This window comes from Macadamia integrifolia, chromosome 5, assembly GCF_013358625.1.
Source record: "Macadamia integrifolia cultivar HAES 741 chromosome 5, SCU_Mint_v3, whole genome shotgun sequence".
Classification (NCBI taxonomy): Eukaryota; Viridiplantae; Streptophyta; class Magnoliopsida; order Proteales; family Proteaceae; genus Macadamia; species Macadamia integrifolia.
Window position 1 is genome coordinate 1,499,715 of NC_056561.1, and position 18,410 is coordinate 1,518,124.

The 18,410-nt window shown below is 39.5% G+C and overlaps 2 protein-coding genes across 8 annotated transcripts in view; both read left to right on the forward strand.

Annotated features, from left to right (window-relative positions):
• LOC122078751 lies at nucleotides 1–2,662 on the forward strand. Of its 6 annotated transcripts, XM_042644867.1 has the most exons (4): nucleotides 57–400; nucleotides 1,510–1,581; nucleotides 1,711–1,774; nucleotides 2,373–2,662. In XM_042644867.1, exons 1-4 carry the CDS (start codon nucleotides 381–383, stop codon nucleotides 2,517–2,519), a joined length of 303 nt encoding a protein of 100 aa, XP_042500801.1. In that variant the 5' UTR covers nucleotides 57–380; the 3' UTR covers nucleotides 2,520–2,662. The 6 variants fall into 6 exon arrangements, 1 of the variants encoding a protein (XP_042500801.1); XR_006140174.1 differs by lacking the exon at nucleotides 1,711–1,774 and having other exon boundaries at nucleotides 43–151; XR_006140173.1 differs by lacking the exon at nucleotides 1,711–1,774 and having other exon boundaries at nucleotides 56–400.
• A 4,972-nt stretch (nucleotides 2,663–7,634) lies between these two features.
• The window catches only part of LOC122079321 (WD repeat-containing protein 53), an 85,257-nt gene continuing 74,481 nt past the window's right edge, over nucleotides 7,635–18,410 (forward strand). Inside the window, exons 1-4 of one of the 2 annotated variants that reach the window (XM_042645695.1) lie at nucleotides 7,698–7,834; nucleotides 8,943–9,089; nucleotides 9,479–9,575; nucleotides 10,611–10,672. In XM_042645695.1, coding sequence (XP_042501629.1) covers nucleotides 9,042–9,089; nucleotides 9,479–9,575; nucleotides 10,611–10,672 — 207 coding nt within the window. In that variant the 5' untranslated portion in view covers nucleotides 7,698–7,834; nucleotides 8,943–9,041. Of the gene's footprint in view, nucleotides 7,835–8,942; nucleotides 9,090–9,478; nucleotides 9,576–10,610; nucleotides 10,673–18,410 lie in introns of both variants that reach the window. The other variant, XM_042645694.1, reaches the window with a different exon arrangement.

The window sequence follows — 18,410 nt, forward strand, 5'->3', positions numbered from 1 at the left end:
TTTTACAGTCCTAAATCTAAAGGGTTAATTAAACCCCTATATAAGGAATTCCGTCTTCTCTTTTCTCTCTCGTTTCTCACCTTCTAAATTCGTTGGAGAGGGAGAGGAAGAAGAAGAAGAAGAAGAAGAAGAAGAGGAGAAGAAAATAAAGGTAAAGGAGAGGAGCTTGTGGGAGCTGATGTCCATGTTTCCTGCATCTGCCCCTGCTGCTGTACCAAAATATTTACGATGAGTATACTACTTTGATTTCTTCAACTTAGTAGTGTAATGCATGATCAGCCAAGTTCTCAGCCATGTAGCCACCCAGAACTTGGAATTATGGATTGCATCCATAATACTTGGTGTGGTTCAGCTGCAGAGAGTGAAGAAGTGTCATATGCATGCTGACTTTGTTAAGTGGGTAGTGTACAGACCTTGGGAATTATCTCTGCATCCATCTATGAACTGGGATTAGGCTTTGCACGCATGGGATTTTCATCCTAGGGCTGGAAACCCAGCTGCTGAGACTAAATTGGTGAAGTATGTTTGTTATTCATATAATTTAGGCAGTGTACATACCTATAGTCCATCTCTGTAGCCGCCCACAAGTTGGGCATAGGATCTACAGGTATGAGAACACCATCCCAGAGCAGAGAATGCCATCCCAGAACTGAATTTACTGTGCAGAGTGGGTTCAGAGTCCCAAACCCATCTCTGTCCTATCTCTATAAACCTTAAAAATTGGGGATTCTCACCTACATGACTGGGATTATGAAATTGGAGGTGGGAATTGAATGCTTACTTACTGAATTGCTCAACTGACCCACCAATTAGGGAGGTTAGTAAAATAGAGGATGAAATGAGTTTGTTTTCTCAATTTCCCTCTCTGATTTCTGTCTAATTCTCTGAATTGGAGTCTAATTGGGACTAACACTTGGTATCATCATATTCTTGGAATTATTCAGTTCAAATTGGGGGCTGATCATGTTGGTTGTCCCAAATCAGTAGTACAAACATTGTGTATTGCTGAATTTCAGCAATGACCTATATGTATGGGTTTGTGATTGTTTCTGCTGAATTTGGAGGGGATATCCACATGGATTTTACCCCTACGGTATGGAGTATGTCCACATAGTATGAAGGACCTTAGGGAAGTGAGAAAAGTACCCAAAGAAGGCAGTACCCATCAGCCAGGGTGGGGTTTCAGTAGCTGCTAGGGGTTGCTGGAACACCTCCACCGGCAGGTGCCCTGCTGCTGCCCGGTGGCCTTGGTGCCCACTTGCAGATCAGGGTTCTTTCAGGCTGATTGGCCTCTATTTTTGCACCCGGTGCCCACCCACCAGTAGGGACTGTCACCTGCCGGTGATCCCTACAAAGCTTATTAAGGGGGCTAATATGTGGGGCCTGTGTGGGTCTATAAAGGGGTCTGCATATAGGTTAGTATAGGGCTGTATAGAGGGGTTTTGATTAGGGTTGTTAGTAGATAGAATATTTTTTAAAATTGATAATTGTGTTGTGATAAATGACTAGGAACCTAATCTACATGGCGAGGATACACGATGACGGGAATTCAACGAAAGACGGTTGGATTCAAGTTTTGAGGTGAGTCCGTGATTGTGTTACTTTTATGGAGTATTTTTATATATTTTGCTTATGTATGCAAAATGACTTGTGCTATGGTATATATCTAATTTCCTTTATTATTGCACATATGGATGTGGGTGTGGACAGTTATGGATGTGGAAGACTAGGACGTAGTGTGGCCGAGGTGTATTCCGATACTATGTGCCCAGGGGTGCGTGAGTGTGTGTGGATGTATGGATGGATATGGATAATTTTATGCATATAGATTGCATGGGGCTAGGATCATATCCTTGGTGCTATACTCCTTGCCAATAGGGGTGAGGTATTGACTAATCCTAATCAAGGTGGTAGATTTGGCGAGACTACGTCGTCCACGATACGACTTAATATATCCAGAGCCAGACACAACATGGTATGATGTATTATATGCATAGTTGTCAGACAACACAGTATGATGTACTATACACATGGTTTTCGAGGTTTTGACTTAAGTGGTTGGTTGGGGGACCGAGGCCCTTTCCGGGACTATCTGACTCCTGCCTGCAACTAGCATGTATCGCTAAGCCCGACATACTAGGGGAGGGGATACCAGCTACGTTGCTATAGCACTAACACCACATACAAACTTAGTAATTAGGGTAAGTAGTGTAATTAAATTAGAATCATGTGGATGTGAACTATTACATCATGGACTATGATTGGTAGAACATACATTGCATCTATAACATTAAAGTGGTGGATGTGTATGCTTGCTTGCTCACCCCTCACTGGGCATGTGAATCTCACCCCATGTGGATTTATCTTTTTAGATGGTGGAATCGGTGTTGAAGCAGGGTTGGATTTCGGCAGCAATTGTGAAACTATGTCTGTGGGACATTTGGATGTTGATGGACATCTCTTCTCTTAATTTAACTATTTGCTTATGTATACCTATTGAATTGTTTTGTAACATATAATATTGTAACCAATAGGCCATTCTTAAATGGGTCATGTATATTTGTAATTATCTTCTTGGTGAATCACCAGTAGTATAATGTTTGTATGATCTTATACATGTACTCTGATTTTAACTAGTGATTTTGTGGCATTTGTGAGGTAAGTGACTGCTTCTGTGATCCTAGTGGAGGTAGATTTATGGATTTTGGGAATATAATACCAAATGCCTTAGCCTATAGGAGCTTGGGTGTGACAATGTTCCACAAAATTGGTGGGATAATTGATTCCGTCTATGCCGGTGATTTAGACAGGCGAAGATCTACTACAAGGTATGTATTTACATTAGCTAGTGGACCCATATCACGGAGGGCAATTATCACATCCCGTTCACATAGAACAGGACCAGTGACTAGGTTCCCTCCAGGAAACCTAAAAATCACCAGGATCATCTGATATAGTAACCACAGCACAACAAGCACAAGTAATCATAGAATATAATAATATATTTCTACGAAAGTCTTGTCGTATATAAATACCTATAATTCTCCATATACTCTTGATACCCAAATTGTTATGCATAGTGTATTTACATGTGGGTCCGTAGGCATGATATTTACACAAGAAATAATAATTTAACTATCGAGAGCATAAAAGGGTATATACCAAAAGAATCAAAAAGAGAACTGTAAATGGACCTTGCTACTGTTGCCCTGCAACACAATTTTCACACATGCGACCCTTACCATGGCCGAATCCTTTTGGGACCCACCAATCCTCCACTGGGGTTTCATCAGTGGGACCTAGCACGGGTTCCTTTACCGAGTAGCCTGCACAATCATCTAAAAGATGTATATACAAGGGGTGGGCTCATTAGCTCAGTAAATGGAAAGAAAGATGCATACAAGCAATTGCAATTCAAATGATACTGTATGCGTGAGATTCAATTTAAACCTACTTCACCTAAACAATCATTTCTAGGTCATATGTTACATGCTACTCACATCCACAGTGCACGTATGTGCGGGGTAACAAATGTGTTCCCCATCCCGCCATACGCCTGTAGGGTTGTCAGAGAAGGCTAGCCGTGAACACTCGAAAAAATAAATTATGGCTGAACCATTGTAAAAATGTAAATCATGGTCGAACCACAACAGAAAATAAAAGTAGTATGATTGGCCCTTTCAAAATATCACCAAGGTTTTCAACTGTCCTAATGATTAGCCAGGCGTATTTCTAACCACCATGGCGGTCCGCGATCGACGTTTCCCACACCTAAACCCCTGTTGGGAAGGGGTCGTAGCACGAGGGAATATCAAATCCTAACCACATGCTCCTATATGAGATAGTACGACTGCATAGTACTTTCGTGTCCCATTCCAAGGTGTACCAATGCATTCATTTTCAAGCCGACTATAACATCTATTCTAGAAATCCCACACATGTCTAACAAATCATCATAATATTACAACATAGGATAAATCCATTCTCATGATTCCAAGTAAAAAACAACCATTTAGAAATTTGAGATACAACATGTTCAGTTCTAAATGCATTATTCATACATCAAGCATATGCATAGGAATGGCAATCGGAATGTCAATGTAGTATATGAATGCATAAGATGTCAAAAATTCTGAAAATAAGATCAAAGTCCTCTCCCCACTTACCTATTTTTGTACGAAAGTATGCACGCACAGTATTGGTTAGATCCGGTGCAGGAAGATGAGTTTCTTGAAACCTAGCACAGATAAGGAGTTTAGAATACGTCCAATTCGGGACTATAAAATGAGGCAAGATATGGTCTCGATGTATTTAACATTGTGTAGAAGGCTACCGCCGAGTTTGAGCTCCATTAGAGCTCATTTGGGCAACAGGTGGGTCATACAAGTGGGTAGGTGAACCCACCTGTGTAAACTGTCTAGGCTGACATCATACAAACATAGACTAGAGGGTCATACTGGCGGGTTTGGCACCCGTCGATCCTACCCGCTGGTAGGTCCAGAGGGAACCGGTGGGTCATACCGGTGGGTGTGGCACTTGCCGATCCTATCCGTCGGTTGGGCCAGAAGCCCAGGTAAGACTGGGGCGTCACACTGGCGGGTCAGACTACCTGCTGGTGTTACCCGTCGGTATTCTGCAGGTTTTGCTGTTCTCCTTCCTTTCTTCATTCTTCCTCTTGGGAACATAATGGGGTTGTTCCCACTTCATTTCCCACAAATTTTAAGCTTCATCTACTTGATCATTTCATGGATCTAAGTTATCATCAAGGTTTTGGAGAAAGAAATCATACCTTGGCTCAAGAAACCCCAAAACCTAGGATCCTCTTTCCAAACTCAAAATGTCACCTCAGTAACTTCCAAATCTTTGTTTCTCTTCCTCAATCCTTCAAGAAAATCATACAAGGATTCCATTATTACTTTGATTTGACCATACACAAGAGGGTTTCATTACATTCCATTAGTTTAGGGTGTTACTTACCTTAAAACGTAGATCTCAAGATATCGAACACTATTCCGGCAACAAAAAGGTAGGTTGCGGCTTTAGAAACCAAGGGAAAACCTTCTTCCCTCTCCCTTCTCTTCTTCTTCATCTTTTCTCCCTCTTCTTTACTCCTCTCACCAAACCTTGGCTGAAATCATAAATGGGAGAGAGAAAGAGAGATATAAATGCTATTTATACCCTAGTGTTATAAATATCTATTAGGGCCTGTTTGGTTTTGCCCCTTTATGAACTGGGACACATTAAATCGTGATTTCAGGTGAAGTAGCCGATATCATCGGGCATACAAGACCTCATTTCGATGAGGAGTCTGAAATACACGTGCTCACCCAAGTTGGGCATGCTGGGGCCCACATTACCCCAATAGGTGGGTCTCGCACCTACCAGTTGGCCAAACAATGCCAACATTGCTGTATTTTTGGGAAAAGTGTAATATTACGCATATCTCGCTCTCGCCATGTGTTGTGGACTAAGTTCTCATCATTCATCACGACAACATATCTTTCCTATTCGTAAATGGCTTTGTGATACATGCAAGGGCACAACTTAGGCGTGCGAACCACCTCAGGTACTGGATCAATCTTGTCTAGCCACTCAGCATTTGACGTCACCCTTGCAGTTATGTACCATAGGGCACCAGCATCAACCTTTTTTGGTTCGGACCCTGCAAGACCAAACCAAACCAACCGGTCAATAAACTGGGTTTAAAGAGCAGGGCTCTACAGTGATGCTTCAAGCCAAAGCTACATTGTCCACTCTATAGGCAGAGTATATGGCGGCGATTGAGGCAGCCAAGGAAAGAGTCTAGTTGGCTTGATTGGTTCATGAATTGGGGTTGGAGCAAGGAGGTCCAGTGTTACATTGTGACTATCAGAGTGCTATACATTTTGCAAAGAATTAGGTGTTTCATAAATGGACAAAACATATTGATGTGAGGTTTCACAAGATCAGGGAGTTTGTGTAAGATGGCAATATTCACTTGAGAAAAATTCATACAAATTTCAATCCTGTAGATATGCTTACTAAGGCAGTCATTACACAGAAGTTCGAGTCTTGTTTGGACTTAGTCATATTACTCATTGTTGAAGATGAGGGACACTCCAAATGGGTGCGGGTTGTAACTCTATGGACGTATGGGGATAAAGGCATCTACACGTTATCTTTACAGGAGACTTGACAGATTCAAGCCAAGGTGGAGATTATTGGTGTTTGATGTCTTGTATTCCGTCGTAGTTTAATCCAAAGAGTTTTGGTGCAGGGCCCCAAACATTACTGGTATTAAGGTTTTTTGCTACATATTTGTAGTGAGGTTTACTTTCTTTGTAATCAATTTTGAGAAGTGTGAGGCCAAGCGTTGTAACCCTATTCTCCATTGATAATGAAGTAGGATGTCATCTTACCGATGATATAGGCAATTTTGTCGAACCTCGAAATTTTGTGCGTATTGCTTGTTATTATTTTTTTTCCATTATTTTCTACATCCTTTTTTAGAGTTGCATTTCTATATGTTTTTATTTAAGTACTTTGCTTACCTTATCATGCGCAAGAAAGATAAAATCTATGAAATATGAATATTAGTGGATATTTTAAAACATTTTTATTTTGGCTATGGTTGGTAACTAACAGAAGAAAAGAAATGAAAAGATGAAACAGAAGAAAAGAAATGAAAAGATGAAAAGAAGAAAAGAAAAGAACATAAATGAAATGAAATGGAAAGAAAAAAAAAATTTGTGTCCATTTAGCTACCAATAGAGGAAAAGAAAAAGAAAAGCTTTTTCTATTTTCTCGTGTTTTATGTAAGTTTTTTTTTTTTTTTTTTAGCAGAAGAAAACTTCATCATTTCAGAGGTAAAATTTTGAAATAAAAAAAAAGAATCTTTTCTTGGTTTAGGACATTCCAAAATATAATGAGAATTTCCAAAACCAATAAAATTGTACAATTTTTGTACTTTTTCCTACTCTTGGCTACCAACAGTCCAACAGAGCCTTAATATATATTTTTTCTTATCTCATAAAAAAAAAAAAAAAAAAAGAGAGAAAGAAAATGAGTGGGATAGTGATTATGAATCGAACTATGACAAGGGGATGACTCAAAACTTGACATTGCCTATCATCTTCGTTCAATAACCATTATCGAGGTTGGTATTAGTCTTCGATGATATTGATCTGATATTGTTTCAGATTGGCCAATATCCAATGGATTTGCCCCTAGTCTCATGTAAGCATCAATTTTTTTTTTGACCTTTTTACCCCTAATGACATTTGATCGGGTCGATTTTGCCGTTCCCATATGATCCCTTGATCCCCACTGGGGAGTGGTAAACCGGTAAAATGGACCTTTTGATGGTGTTGTACGATTTTACTGGTCTTCTTTATGGTTCTGACTTTAGGACCAAGGTTTAAAAAATCGGTGGATCTTAGAACTGATCCTGATTTCTTTCATTCTGAATCGGAATATCCTTTCCAATATTACTCAGAATCGGTGGGGTTTTTGATCAAATGACCGATTCAAGGATTATTGAAACCGATTTCCAGTCAATATGAATCGGAGTTGGAATCGTCAGAGCTCGATTCGGTCGCCGATTCCTGTTTTTAAAACCCCTCCTAGGGGGAGGCATATCACAATGCAACCGCAGCTCGCTAAGGCTTTGTTTTATTTTGATAGAAAGCCCACTAAGCCAAAAGCCGAACAAGGAGAACAGAAGATAGGCACATAGCCCAGAGAACTCATGGCAGAGGAAATTGCGAAGCCGAGACGTCTGAGAAATCACAAGGCGACTGCCACATGCTGCATCGCCTCGCGTGACAGGCCCGGCGTGGTCGCAACTTCTGGCGAGGTCTGCTTATGTTTTCGTCGTTACTCTCACTTTCTCTTGTATTTCTTCCGTCTCCCTTCTCTGTTAATTTAAATGAGAACATGCTCCTGTTTAGACTAAAATACGGTAATCAATGATTGTTTTGATTAATGAGTACCAAATGAGGATTGACCTGAAAATCTTAGTTTATCCAAACTATCTGAAACGATCTGTTGCAACTCGCCTGACTTGATTATAGGTGTGATCCTCAGGCATCCTCTAACAGTATATGAGTATATCTGTATAATAGGAATAGAACATGATGTGCCACTTATGCACTTCATAGACTAGAGGTTGATGTACAACTATGTTAGCTCAAGCTTATTGTCTGCTTAAGTTGATTGTGTGAAACGGGTCAAGTGGCAATGGGTGCTCAGAATTTACAATCACGTGAGCTAGAATTATCCTGGATTTTGATGGTGGTCAGTGATTAGAAAGCCAATGTGGATACCATTGAAGGAACTACTTGTTCACCATTATGCAATGGAAAGCTTGAACTTGAAGTGAAAGTGATAATAATAATCGGGAAAAAGGATATTCACCCATTAAAATAGAAAAATAAGTCCAAATACACAATTATTTTTTCCCTGCGGCAAGGCTCTCGGGTCCAATCCTATTCCTAGAATGATTTAGTTCTATAATTAAACTTTTTGAAATCCCTCAAAAACTAGCCCAATTGCAATTAGCAATTAGGACTGAATCTATTATTGGACATCCAAACCAAGCATGATTTCAAATCTTAATCTAACTAGGTCTTCAATTGACCACTAACTAAAATAAAAAATTTTAAAAATGAGCACACTCGTGGGACCCAATGACCCAAAGGCCTAGAAAAACATGCCCACAGCTGGACATTGTTAACCTTTGGCTGCATCACTGTGAACGACAGCCATAGATGCTCCTATGTCGATGCCTGTCTTACCTTAAGGTTCTGTCTTATTCTCTGTTTATTGTTGCTTGACCATGTGAGGGATGGAGTTCCCTGAAAATGGAAATAATTGAAGCATGATTATTATCTACAATAAGATATTGGTTTTGTTTGTTCAGATCTCTTAGTTAGCTATGATTCTAATGTGTACTATTCAAATAGTAATACTCGCAGACTTCGGAGAGATCTAAAATTTGGCTCTCTGTTCCTCCCACTCCACCTCATGATTTGGTCCAAGTTTCACCGGTGAAAGCTTAGAGCATGCATTTCCCGTGCTTTTTAATTCCAATCAGTTCTGCTAACCTATTGGTAATTGTCTTCCTTAGTCCTTGCTGATTTTAAAGAATGGTAGTGCATCTTAACTGTCTATCGGATTATCTAATGTTATCTCACCACTGTGACATGCTATAGAAGTAGCAATTGTTACATACATTTAAAATGACAATTTGATTGAGCATGTTTCTATAGATATTTCATAAACATGTTTTGGTTATCGTTTGTTTAACATTTGAATGGGAAGTTATTCATAAGTTACTATGGTGCATTTTCTTATTTCATTCTTTTCCTGTACTCTCCCAAAGAAAATGTTTCGTGTTCTCTCAGTTTCAGAGTTAGGAATAAAATGGTGAATGTGGCTGTATCAACTGGAAATTATATGTTTAACATACTATAATTTTGAAAATCTGATGAAAAAATAGGATGGTTGCATATGCTGGTACGATCTGAGGTGCAAGGATTTATTATTTACCATGGATCTGGGGAAGAAACCTATTTCATCTATATGTTTTAGCCCAGGTGAGGTTTTATGAGTTCTTAATTTCCAGAATTGTTACATACACCAGTTTCAAGTTATCTATTAAATTATTGGCTCAACTTAGTTATATCCGTCTTCTTAACTCTCAGCTCTTGCTAGGTTCATGCTGGGAACAGAAACATGGCAGTGTGTTGGACTGTGATTAGTCATCCTGTATTGCATAACTTTGTTTTTGTCATTATCTCAAAATCAAAATAAATTTAGGTTTGGGAAACTTCTATTCTGACGTTGCATGGTGTTTTAATTGTTCCTACCTTAGTGTTAATAGATTTTGCTTGAATTGCATGTTGTGAAGACAATATATATGAGATAGCAGATGGTTTTGCAGTGCTCTCTCTCTCTCTCTCTGGTTGTGCCACTTATTGTTTTGAACTTTGGTAAATTGAGGTTTATTTTTTATTTATAGTTTATTATTGTAAATTCTAAACTGACATGACTCAAGCCTTATATTTCCTAGTTTCACTCCAAATTTTTTTATTGGCTGCTTAGGTTTCCTCTAGGATAACTGTGATTATCTTTTCTTGTATCCTAGAAAAAATTTAAATGGGAGCAGAGTATAAATATTAAAAATGGCCTGCCAGGGGAAAATGTCTTCCATAATTTGATACAAATCAACGTATTGAAGGGCCACTTGATTGTGCTCTTGATGTGAAGATGTTGAAATCATACCTTAAATTTGTAGGCCCAAACTAGTGCATATGAAACCTTTGAAATTCTTTTCTTTTGAAAAGAAAGGGAATGATATGGTGCATTTTCTCCAGAAGTAACTGCAAATTCCCTGAACTTTGCATGCATTTGTAGCACTGCTTATTGATGAAATGTATTTGGAACCAAGAGTTTCTGTCCATAAAAGAATATCTTACCAATCAGTGATAGTTGTGAGGATGTAAGCATTGTTCCTCTTCCTCAACCTTGTCCTTTCCCATTCTCTTTTTGGGCTTATATAAGTATCTTTTTAAAGTCTGAATGCACATTAAATCTTGGAGATTTGGTTGAAGCTTTTGTTCTTGTGCCAGGAAATGAAGATGTTGTCTATGCATCCTCTGGCACAGAAGTGATGTGTCTTGATGTTCATCTGGTAATTTGTTCTTATGAACACTGATATTCAGGTTATTTCTGTTTTGACTATGTTGTTGTTGCTGTTGTTGTGATATACTTGTTCAAATAACTATTGCTTGACTCCATTGTGAGTGGGTTTCCACATGTTTCTTCTGTAACTTCAGAGAATCCAACAGTAATCGATCAGAACAAAGTAAAGAAGAGGTAGCACACAGAGAAAGTGAGAGAGGGAAGAAGTGAGAAGAGAAGAGAACTGAGCCAGTGACAGACTCAGACTGAGGGTTCTATTGCTTGACAGGTTATTCTTTATAATAAAAACAAAGCACATTCACAAACTGAAAAGGAAACAAACATAGACTAGGAAACTAACTTTCCAAAGTGGACTAACCACTAACTAGACCTTTCTCACTATGGGGATTCTCCCCTATCATAAGGTTCATCACACTTGATGCAACATTGAATAGGTCCAATAGGGGTACAAATAACACCCCTATAGACCAGACCAGAAATATAACTTAACACTCCCCCTCAAGCTGGAGCATACAAATCACCTATGCCCAGATTGGAACAACACTTTTGGAAAGCAGGACCAAAAAGAGACTTAGTATATACATCAACCAGCTGGTCACCAGTTGAAACGAACAGAGTAGCAATCAGTTTTTTCATAACAGCATCGCGCACAATGTGGCAGTCAACCTCAATATGTTTGGTCCTTTTGTGAAACACCGGGTTGCTGACAATGGAGATGGAAGCTTGATTATTGCAGGACATATTCATAGGTTGAGTAATTGGAAAACCCAACTTCTGAAGAAGAGACATCAACCACATCAACTCAGCTGCAGTATGAGGCATAGCTTTATACTCAGTGATGTAGATTGATTCCATGGACAGGTTTACAACTGAAGGAATCAGTCTAAAGGTGTCCATCCATCACCCTAAATAATGGACCAACCCATTGAGCCATGGGCCAACCACTATGGGCTGGAGGAATCGTGAGGCTAATATTCCTTGGAAAGCAAGTTAAACAAGGCTGTCGATTTTTGTCTTATTGGAGATTTGTTTCCTTTTTGTAATTACTTAGCTTGTCTTTCCTTTTAGTTACTTAGTCTAAGGACAAGCAAGATTAGTTACTTGTTGTAGGAGAGTTTCCTTTCCCTCAAGTTTCTATTTTCATGGCTCCGTACTTGGGCCTAAATACTGTAACTAAACCCAAGGGGGCCTAAATACTGTAATTAAACCCAAGGGGTCTCCCCAAGATTTAATAAAGATTGAAAGCTTGCTTTGTGTAAACCATTCTCCTGAGAGCTGTGAGAGTCCTTGTTAGGTGAGATGCCTAGGTTGAGATATCCATCTATTCCCATTCCCCTTCCATCCATTGATTCCTCTTCTTCTTCGATTGACCACTATTATTAGGTGCTACTATGATTATAAAAGGGTAGTTTAACTATAGTTTTGGGGTATTACACATACTGATATCAGTACCTACTTTCGTGGTTTATTTGGAGTTACTAGTTGATCTTAACTAGGGTTGGGTCCTACCTTGCCCTACATTGCTTGCTTCAGCCTGGATAGAGCCACAATTGTTTGCTTCTTGCTATGCCACAAGATAAGATTTCCACAAATAAACATGTCATAATAAATTGTGGTAGATCTCCTATCAGCACCGGCCAAATCAGCATAAGAAAATTTAACCAGATCAACGTTGCGATGAGGACGATAAATGAGCCCCTTTCTTGGAGGCCCCATTAGGTACCTTGAGACACAGCAAGTTGCCTTCCAGTGAAATTTTTTGGTGCTTGAGTAAACTGGATGATAACACCTACACCATAGGGAATATCAGGTATAGTTATCAAGGCGTGCCTAGGCGCCTATGCTTCTCCTTGATTTTTTCCATCCTTCCTTGCCTTCATCGCCTTATTATGGTGCCGACCTAAAGGTCTAGCACACCTAGATCTAAAGCTGGTAGAGAATAGGGGTAGGAGCTAGACAGCTTGTGTTCAGATTTGGCTCAGTTCCTATCCTTCTGTGTTGGTATTTGAATGATGATGGCTGAATGTTGAATATGGTAAGATAACTTTGGTAAGCTAGAGTCTCACTACCTTAGAGTCTCAGCAACGAACAAAGATTGAGTGAGCAGAATAACATTGTGAAAAACCATACTTAGTAACAATCAAGCTGAATTTGTTAAACCAGGCTCTATGTAACTGTATCAACCTATAAATAGCCTTATGTAGTTATACCTTGTGTGAATTCTCCTCTTGAGCAACATACCCCGAAGGTTGCTCTATATAGACTTCCTCCTGCAAATTCACCATTATAAAATCGTATTCTTGATGTCCAGCTGATGGAGGGGCCAATCAAAGTGTATAGCCAAAGAGATAAGAACTCGGACTGAGTTGAGACGAGCAACCGATGAGAAGGTTTCAAAATAGTCCACCCTATATGTCTGAGTAAAGCCTTTCGCAACCAAACGGGCCTTAAGCCTTTCAACTGAACCATCAGGGTTATACTTAATTGTATACACCTAGCGACACCGTACAAGATCCTTTCCAGGAGGTTAGTCTACTAGGGCCCATGTTTGACGAGAGAGTAAAGCATTCATTTCTATTTCCATTGCTTTTCCACTCAAGATGAGTTAAGGCTTCTTGATAAGTCTGATGAACAATCCTTTAACAACTTCTCCCACATTAATTTGGAGTGATTGTCCAAAAAAGTAACAAAATATGAAAAGCCTAACCTATTTTCCACACGACACAAACCCCAAATGTTCATTAGAAAAATAAATATTGACTTCTTGAAATACAACAAGCAGGAAAGGTTGACCAATGATGTTTCCCAAGTTCACAAGCTTCACACTCTAGACGAGAGACAGATTTGCAATTAGGATTCATATGGTGACGCTTGGATAGAGATAAATATCATAACTGAAGATGTCATTGAAGAGGAGAAACACTAGTAATAGTAGCAGCAACAGTAGAAGGACCAGTACCATGTAGGTAATAAAATCCCGCTTGCTCAACCCAACAATAAATTGTCCTCCTTATCTAAAGGTCATGAAAAAAATAGTGGGAAGGAAAAAAAGGTAGAGTAGTTAAAAGATTTAATCAATTGACTAACAAATAGAAAACTTAACGATAACTGGGGAACATGTACATACGACAAAGTCATAGAGTCAATAGGAGAAGCATGACCTACTACTTTGGTAGAGGATCCATCAACAAATATAACAAGAGTAGAGTTAGAAACTTGTGATAATGAAGAAAACAACCCAGATGTACCAGCCATATGAGTGGATGCACTTGAATCAATAATTCATGGAGTAGAAGATGTGGATGTAAGAAAAGCTGATGTTCTTGTGTGAGCCAGAGTGGTAGTGGATGAATAGGAACCAGTGGAAGGCTGGACATTCTCTATAAGCTTTAATAAGTGATTGTAGTCATCTTGAGACACAAACTCTAACAAAGATCTTCCAGATGAGATGAGGATGCAGTAGTAGTTTTGCTAGACAACTAATTTGTAGTTCTACTATCAGACAACAAAATTAGTTGAAGGTGGAATCCACTTTGGTTGACCATATTTAGCCCAACATGTGTCAATAGTGATTGAGATTGCCAGAAAAGTACATTGTCTGAAGGGCCTATCACTCTGTTGGCCACCTATACCATGACCTCCATGTCCACGACCACCCCATGATCTATGCCTTCTCCAAAGAGATTAGATCCTCCGCCATAGCCAGCAATAAAGGCAGTCTCTTTAAGAGAAGGAAAGGCATCTGTTCTGGAAGTGGTGGTAATACGCTGAAGGTGTGCAAAAGACTCATGAAGGGATGACACTTTGTCCCTGTAAGGATTTGACTCTTGATTGGTTGATAATCGGGATGCAATCCTGCCATAAACTTTGCAACATAGAACTCTTCCTGCTGATGTTGTAACTGTTCCAAGTAGGTGGTGAGAGGTTGATGGATATTGAGCCCCTCTTGTCTATCCTCAAATAAATTAATGTACTCATCAGTCATGTAAGGACTAGTATCCCTGCTTGAAAGTAAACAGTTTCTAATGTAAGACCAGACCTGTTATAACCAATAGACCTAATCTCGCAAAAGGAACCAAATAAATAGCCCAAAAGTCAACAAAGTCAACCTTCTTAGATGAAGCTCAAACTATAGGGAATCAATCCCCACAAGTATTAAATGAGGCCTGAGAAAGTGATGGCCCCTTTCCCTTGAGGAAACCCTAAGTGAAGGAACCGTAAGCGAAGGTCGCCGCCTCATGGCTAGGCTGCTCCCCCCTCCTCTCTTTCTTCCATCTCTCTCTTTCTCTCTCATCCTCTCGCTCCCTCTCTCTTCTTCCTCCACTCCTTCCTTTCTCTGTTTCTTCATACCCTGCTGGAGCTTCATCTCGGTTGGAGTTGTGTATTGGCCACTATCCCCGTAGGTCACCATCCTTGCTGGGTCTTAGCTCGTTTGGATTCCCGCTTGGATAGCAGCCTCCTTTTTGGCCACCAGCCCCGTAGTCCACCATCCCTGCTTGATCCCAAAGCTCGTTTGGATTTCCACTCAGCCAACATCCTCAGCACCTTTAATCCTGTTTTCCTGCTCTTGGACCAGTCACCATCATGCTTCGCCTGGATTGTCCCGCCGCCACTTGGCCTCCTGTCTGCCCGTATAGTCTGCAACCATTCGCCGCCAGCTCTGCTTGGTCATCCTCTTGATCTGCCTGGCTCGCTCGGCTTCTGCCGATTGCTGCCAACTGCAAGGAAAGCAGCCATCTGGCTGCCAGCTTTGCTAGGGCGGAAGCTGCTTCATCGATGCCCTCTGCAAGGCCAGTGCTTAGTAGTGTCTGTGACCCCCCGCTAGGCCAGCTGTAAGCTCGGCTGTGGCCCTCCGCAAAGCCAACACCCTCCAAGAGGCAGCCCCCCTCACCGTCAATGCTCCCTTGGTGGCTGGTTATATGAAGAGAAGAGATGTTTCTTAGGGTTTCCACTAATCCTAACTGGATTTGACTTGGTTACCCTTGGATGGGCTTCCTTACTTTGTTTTTAAGCCCATGTGGGCTTTTGTGATGTATTGGACATGTGAGTCTTGAAGCCCTTTGGGCCTTGGATGTTGAATGGGCTTCTTAGCTCTTGTCTTTTGCCCATGTGGGATTTTGTTACCCTTTTAGGTTTGTTTCCCTTTTCAGGGTTGTTATCTCTCCCCCTCTTTCTTTAATACATTTATTTACACAACCCAAAAAAAAAAAAAAAATTCGTCACAAGTATTAACACCCTTCAGACGAGAGCATAGTTGTCAAGGCATCGCCAAGGCGACGACTAGGAGTCCAGGCGGTTTGCCTGGGGCCTAGGCAACAGCCGCCTTGTTGCACTGCATGTCGCCTTGTGTTTCGGCACTTATTTATGCCAAATATCATTCAAGTAAATGTTTTTAATATTTGTTATTTCATTTATTTAAGATATTATTCATAAATAAGCAAATACCCCAACTTTTAAATGTTAGGATTTTTCTCAATTATGAAAATTTTATAAATTCTATCATGTTAAAACATTGCTAAAAACCAAAAGTCCGGTAAAAAAATATTTTGTTTTGATGTTCATAAAATTATTTTCATTCAGGCGATTTTAACAGTATTCGCGCACTTAAAAATAAGTTTGACTGAAGCATAACTTTGTCATTGCAACTTAGATTTAAGTAATCTTAGACTTGTTAGAAAGCTGGTTTTATATTATAACTAATACAAAAAGTCTCATGTAAAAATAAAATCATTTGACCAGTCAAACTTATTATAGAATAAGAGCATTTCTCTAAATGTTGATTTTTTATAACTTAATATGACTTAATGTTAATTTTTTATGATTTGATGTAGCTAAATGTTGATTTTTAATGACTTGATGTGGCTTAATCTTTATTTTTTATGATACAAGGTATATATAACTTACTAAATAATGTTAGAAAATAGGAAAAATAAAAAATAACACTTGTTCGCCTAGTTCGCCTTAAGGCGGACGCCTGCTCGCCTAAGCGCTTAGATAACCCTCCACCGCTTTGGTTCGCCTTGGCGCCGTGACAACTATGGACGAGAGAGAATGGTTGGATAGTTTGAGAGTAATTAGAACAATTTGAATATGAGATGGAATTTCCAGAAAACAGCAAAACTGAAATTACTTTTAATCCTCGGCTTGGATTGAACCCAAATCAGAATCAAGCATTAGTCTATATAGCCCCGAAGAACCCCCAAATTAGAATTCAATCAGATGGCTAGATACAAAGTAATTTAGAAACTCAAGTCTGAAATAGAACTGAGAATAGGAAAACAGGAGAAATCTAAATTCACCAAATAGAGGTATCGGCCGTATCACCACTAGTAAATTCCAGGTTATAATAATGCAGATCAGCAAGAGTAGATTTAAGGGATATATTAATTAATATCTGAGGAATGATTCAATCAATTCAAACACAGAAAAAAATAGCGGTAACAAGACCAATTGATGAGGAATCAGAACAGTACCTTGAAGCATCTAAAACAGATCATAAGAGGAAAGAAGAACTGAAGAACAACTATCTCAGGTTTTGGGCATCACACTCAACTGCTTCTCACAGGATTAAGGCCAAAAGGCAATCTCTAATTCATTAAGAAAATCATGAGGAAGCTTTGAGCCTTATGTTGTTTTTGTAGAACTTAAAAACAAAATCCTATTCAATCTAGGAAACATAAAAACAAAGTCCTACTTAGCTATTACAACTTAAATTGAATTAAAAGACAAGTGCTAAATTAAAGACAACTAAAATAATGAAGACATCTAAAAGACGTGTTGAATTAGAAGATCTAAGATTCCTATCTCTAAGTAAACTAAGAAGTAAATCCCGTTTTCTTACTTTCTGCCCATATTTTAGGCTCATTACAATAAAAACAAGGGACCAAAGGCCCAACACTTACACAACCGAACCCAAGGCTTATTTGCAGCAAAGTAAGCCCTTTAGGTGACTTATCTACATCAGTTTCTCATATTAGTCATACACCTGGGATAGATTCTTCTCTTGAGGAAAGGTGCGCTTCAAATTATCCAAACTCCTTTCTCAGTGGGATGAAACGTAACATTGATGGCAATGGATGGATCCTTGCTGTTCCATAACCATATAACAATGGTATCATTCTCTCCTGCATCCAATCCTCATAGGCTTTAATCTCAGAAGGCTCTTTAGAATCAGCGGAAGGAGAATCAGACAGGAGATATATTTCAACTTGCCCTTGGGCATAATATAGACCTTAACCGCCTGAGCCCATAGCAGATACATACCAACTCCATAGGGTTTGATGGTCAGGATTTGAACATTCACATTGTCCAATGAGGTGTTGGGATTAGCCATCATATGCACTAACTTAATACTGGATAAAATTCTCCTCAGAAGTGAGAGAAAAACAGAACCAGCAACTACTGGAGTAAGATGACCGCCAGATTTGCATTGAGAGATCCCGAACAGTAAAATAACAATGACCTATAGTAAAGCAGATCTGTTTTTCCAGATCTGAATTCAAATTGACAGAGAAAAGGGCCAATACATGATTACTGCAGGGTGTCTATGGAGCAGAGAAATTGACCCAAAATAGTCTGATGGTCTTCAAATCTGGTTGAGTAGCCTTTCATATTAGAGGAATAAGATCCCAAAAAATCATCATGATCTGCTGGTCAGATAAAAAATAATTCAGATTCTTCAGATTTGAAAACTTGCCCCAAAACAGAGCATGATACAGAGTAAAGGA

Coding starts and splice junctions, on each gene's coding strand:
- LOC122078751 (XM_042644867.1), top strand. CDS start 381: ATGCTGACTTTGTTAAGTGG. Junction 401..1,509: donor ATGCTGACTTTGTTAAGTGG/GTAGTGTACAGA, acceptor ATAAATGACTAG/GAACCTAATCTACATGGCGA. Junction 1,582..1,710: donor GGTTGGATTCAAGTTTTGAG/GTGAGTCCGTGA, acceptor GGGTGTGGACAG/TTATGGATGTGGAAGACTAG.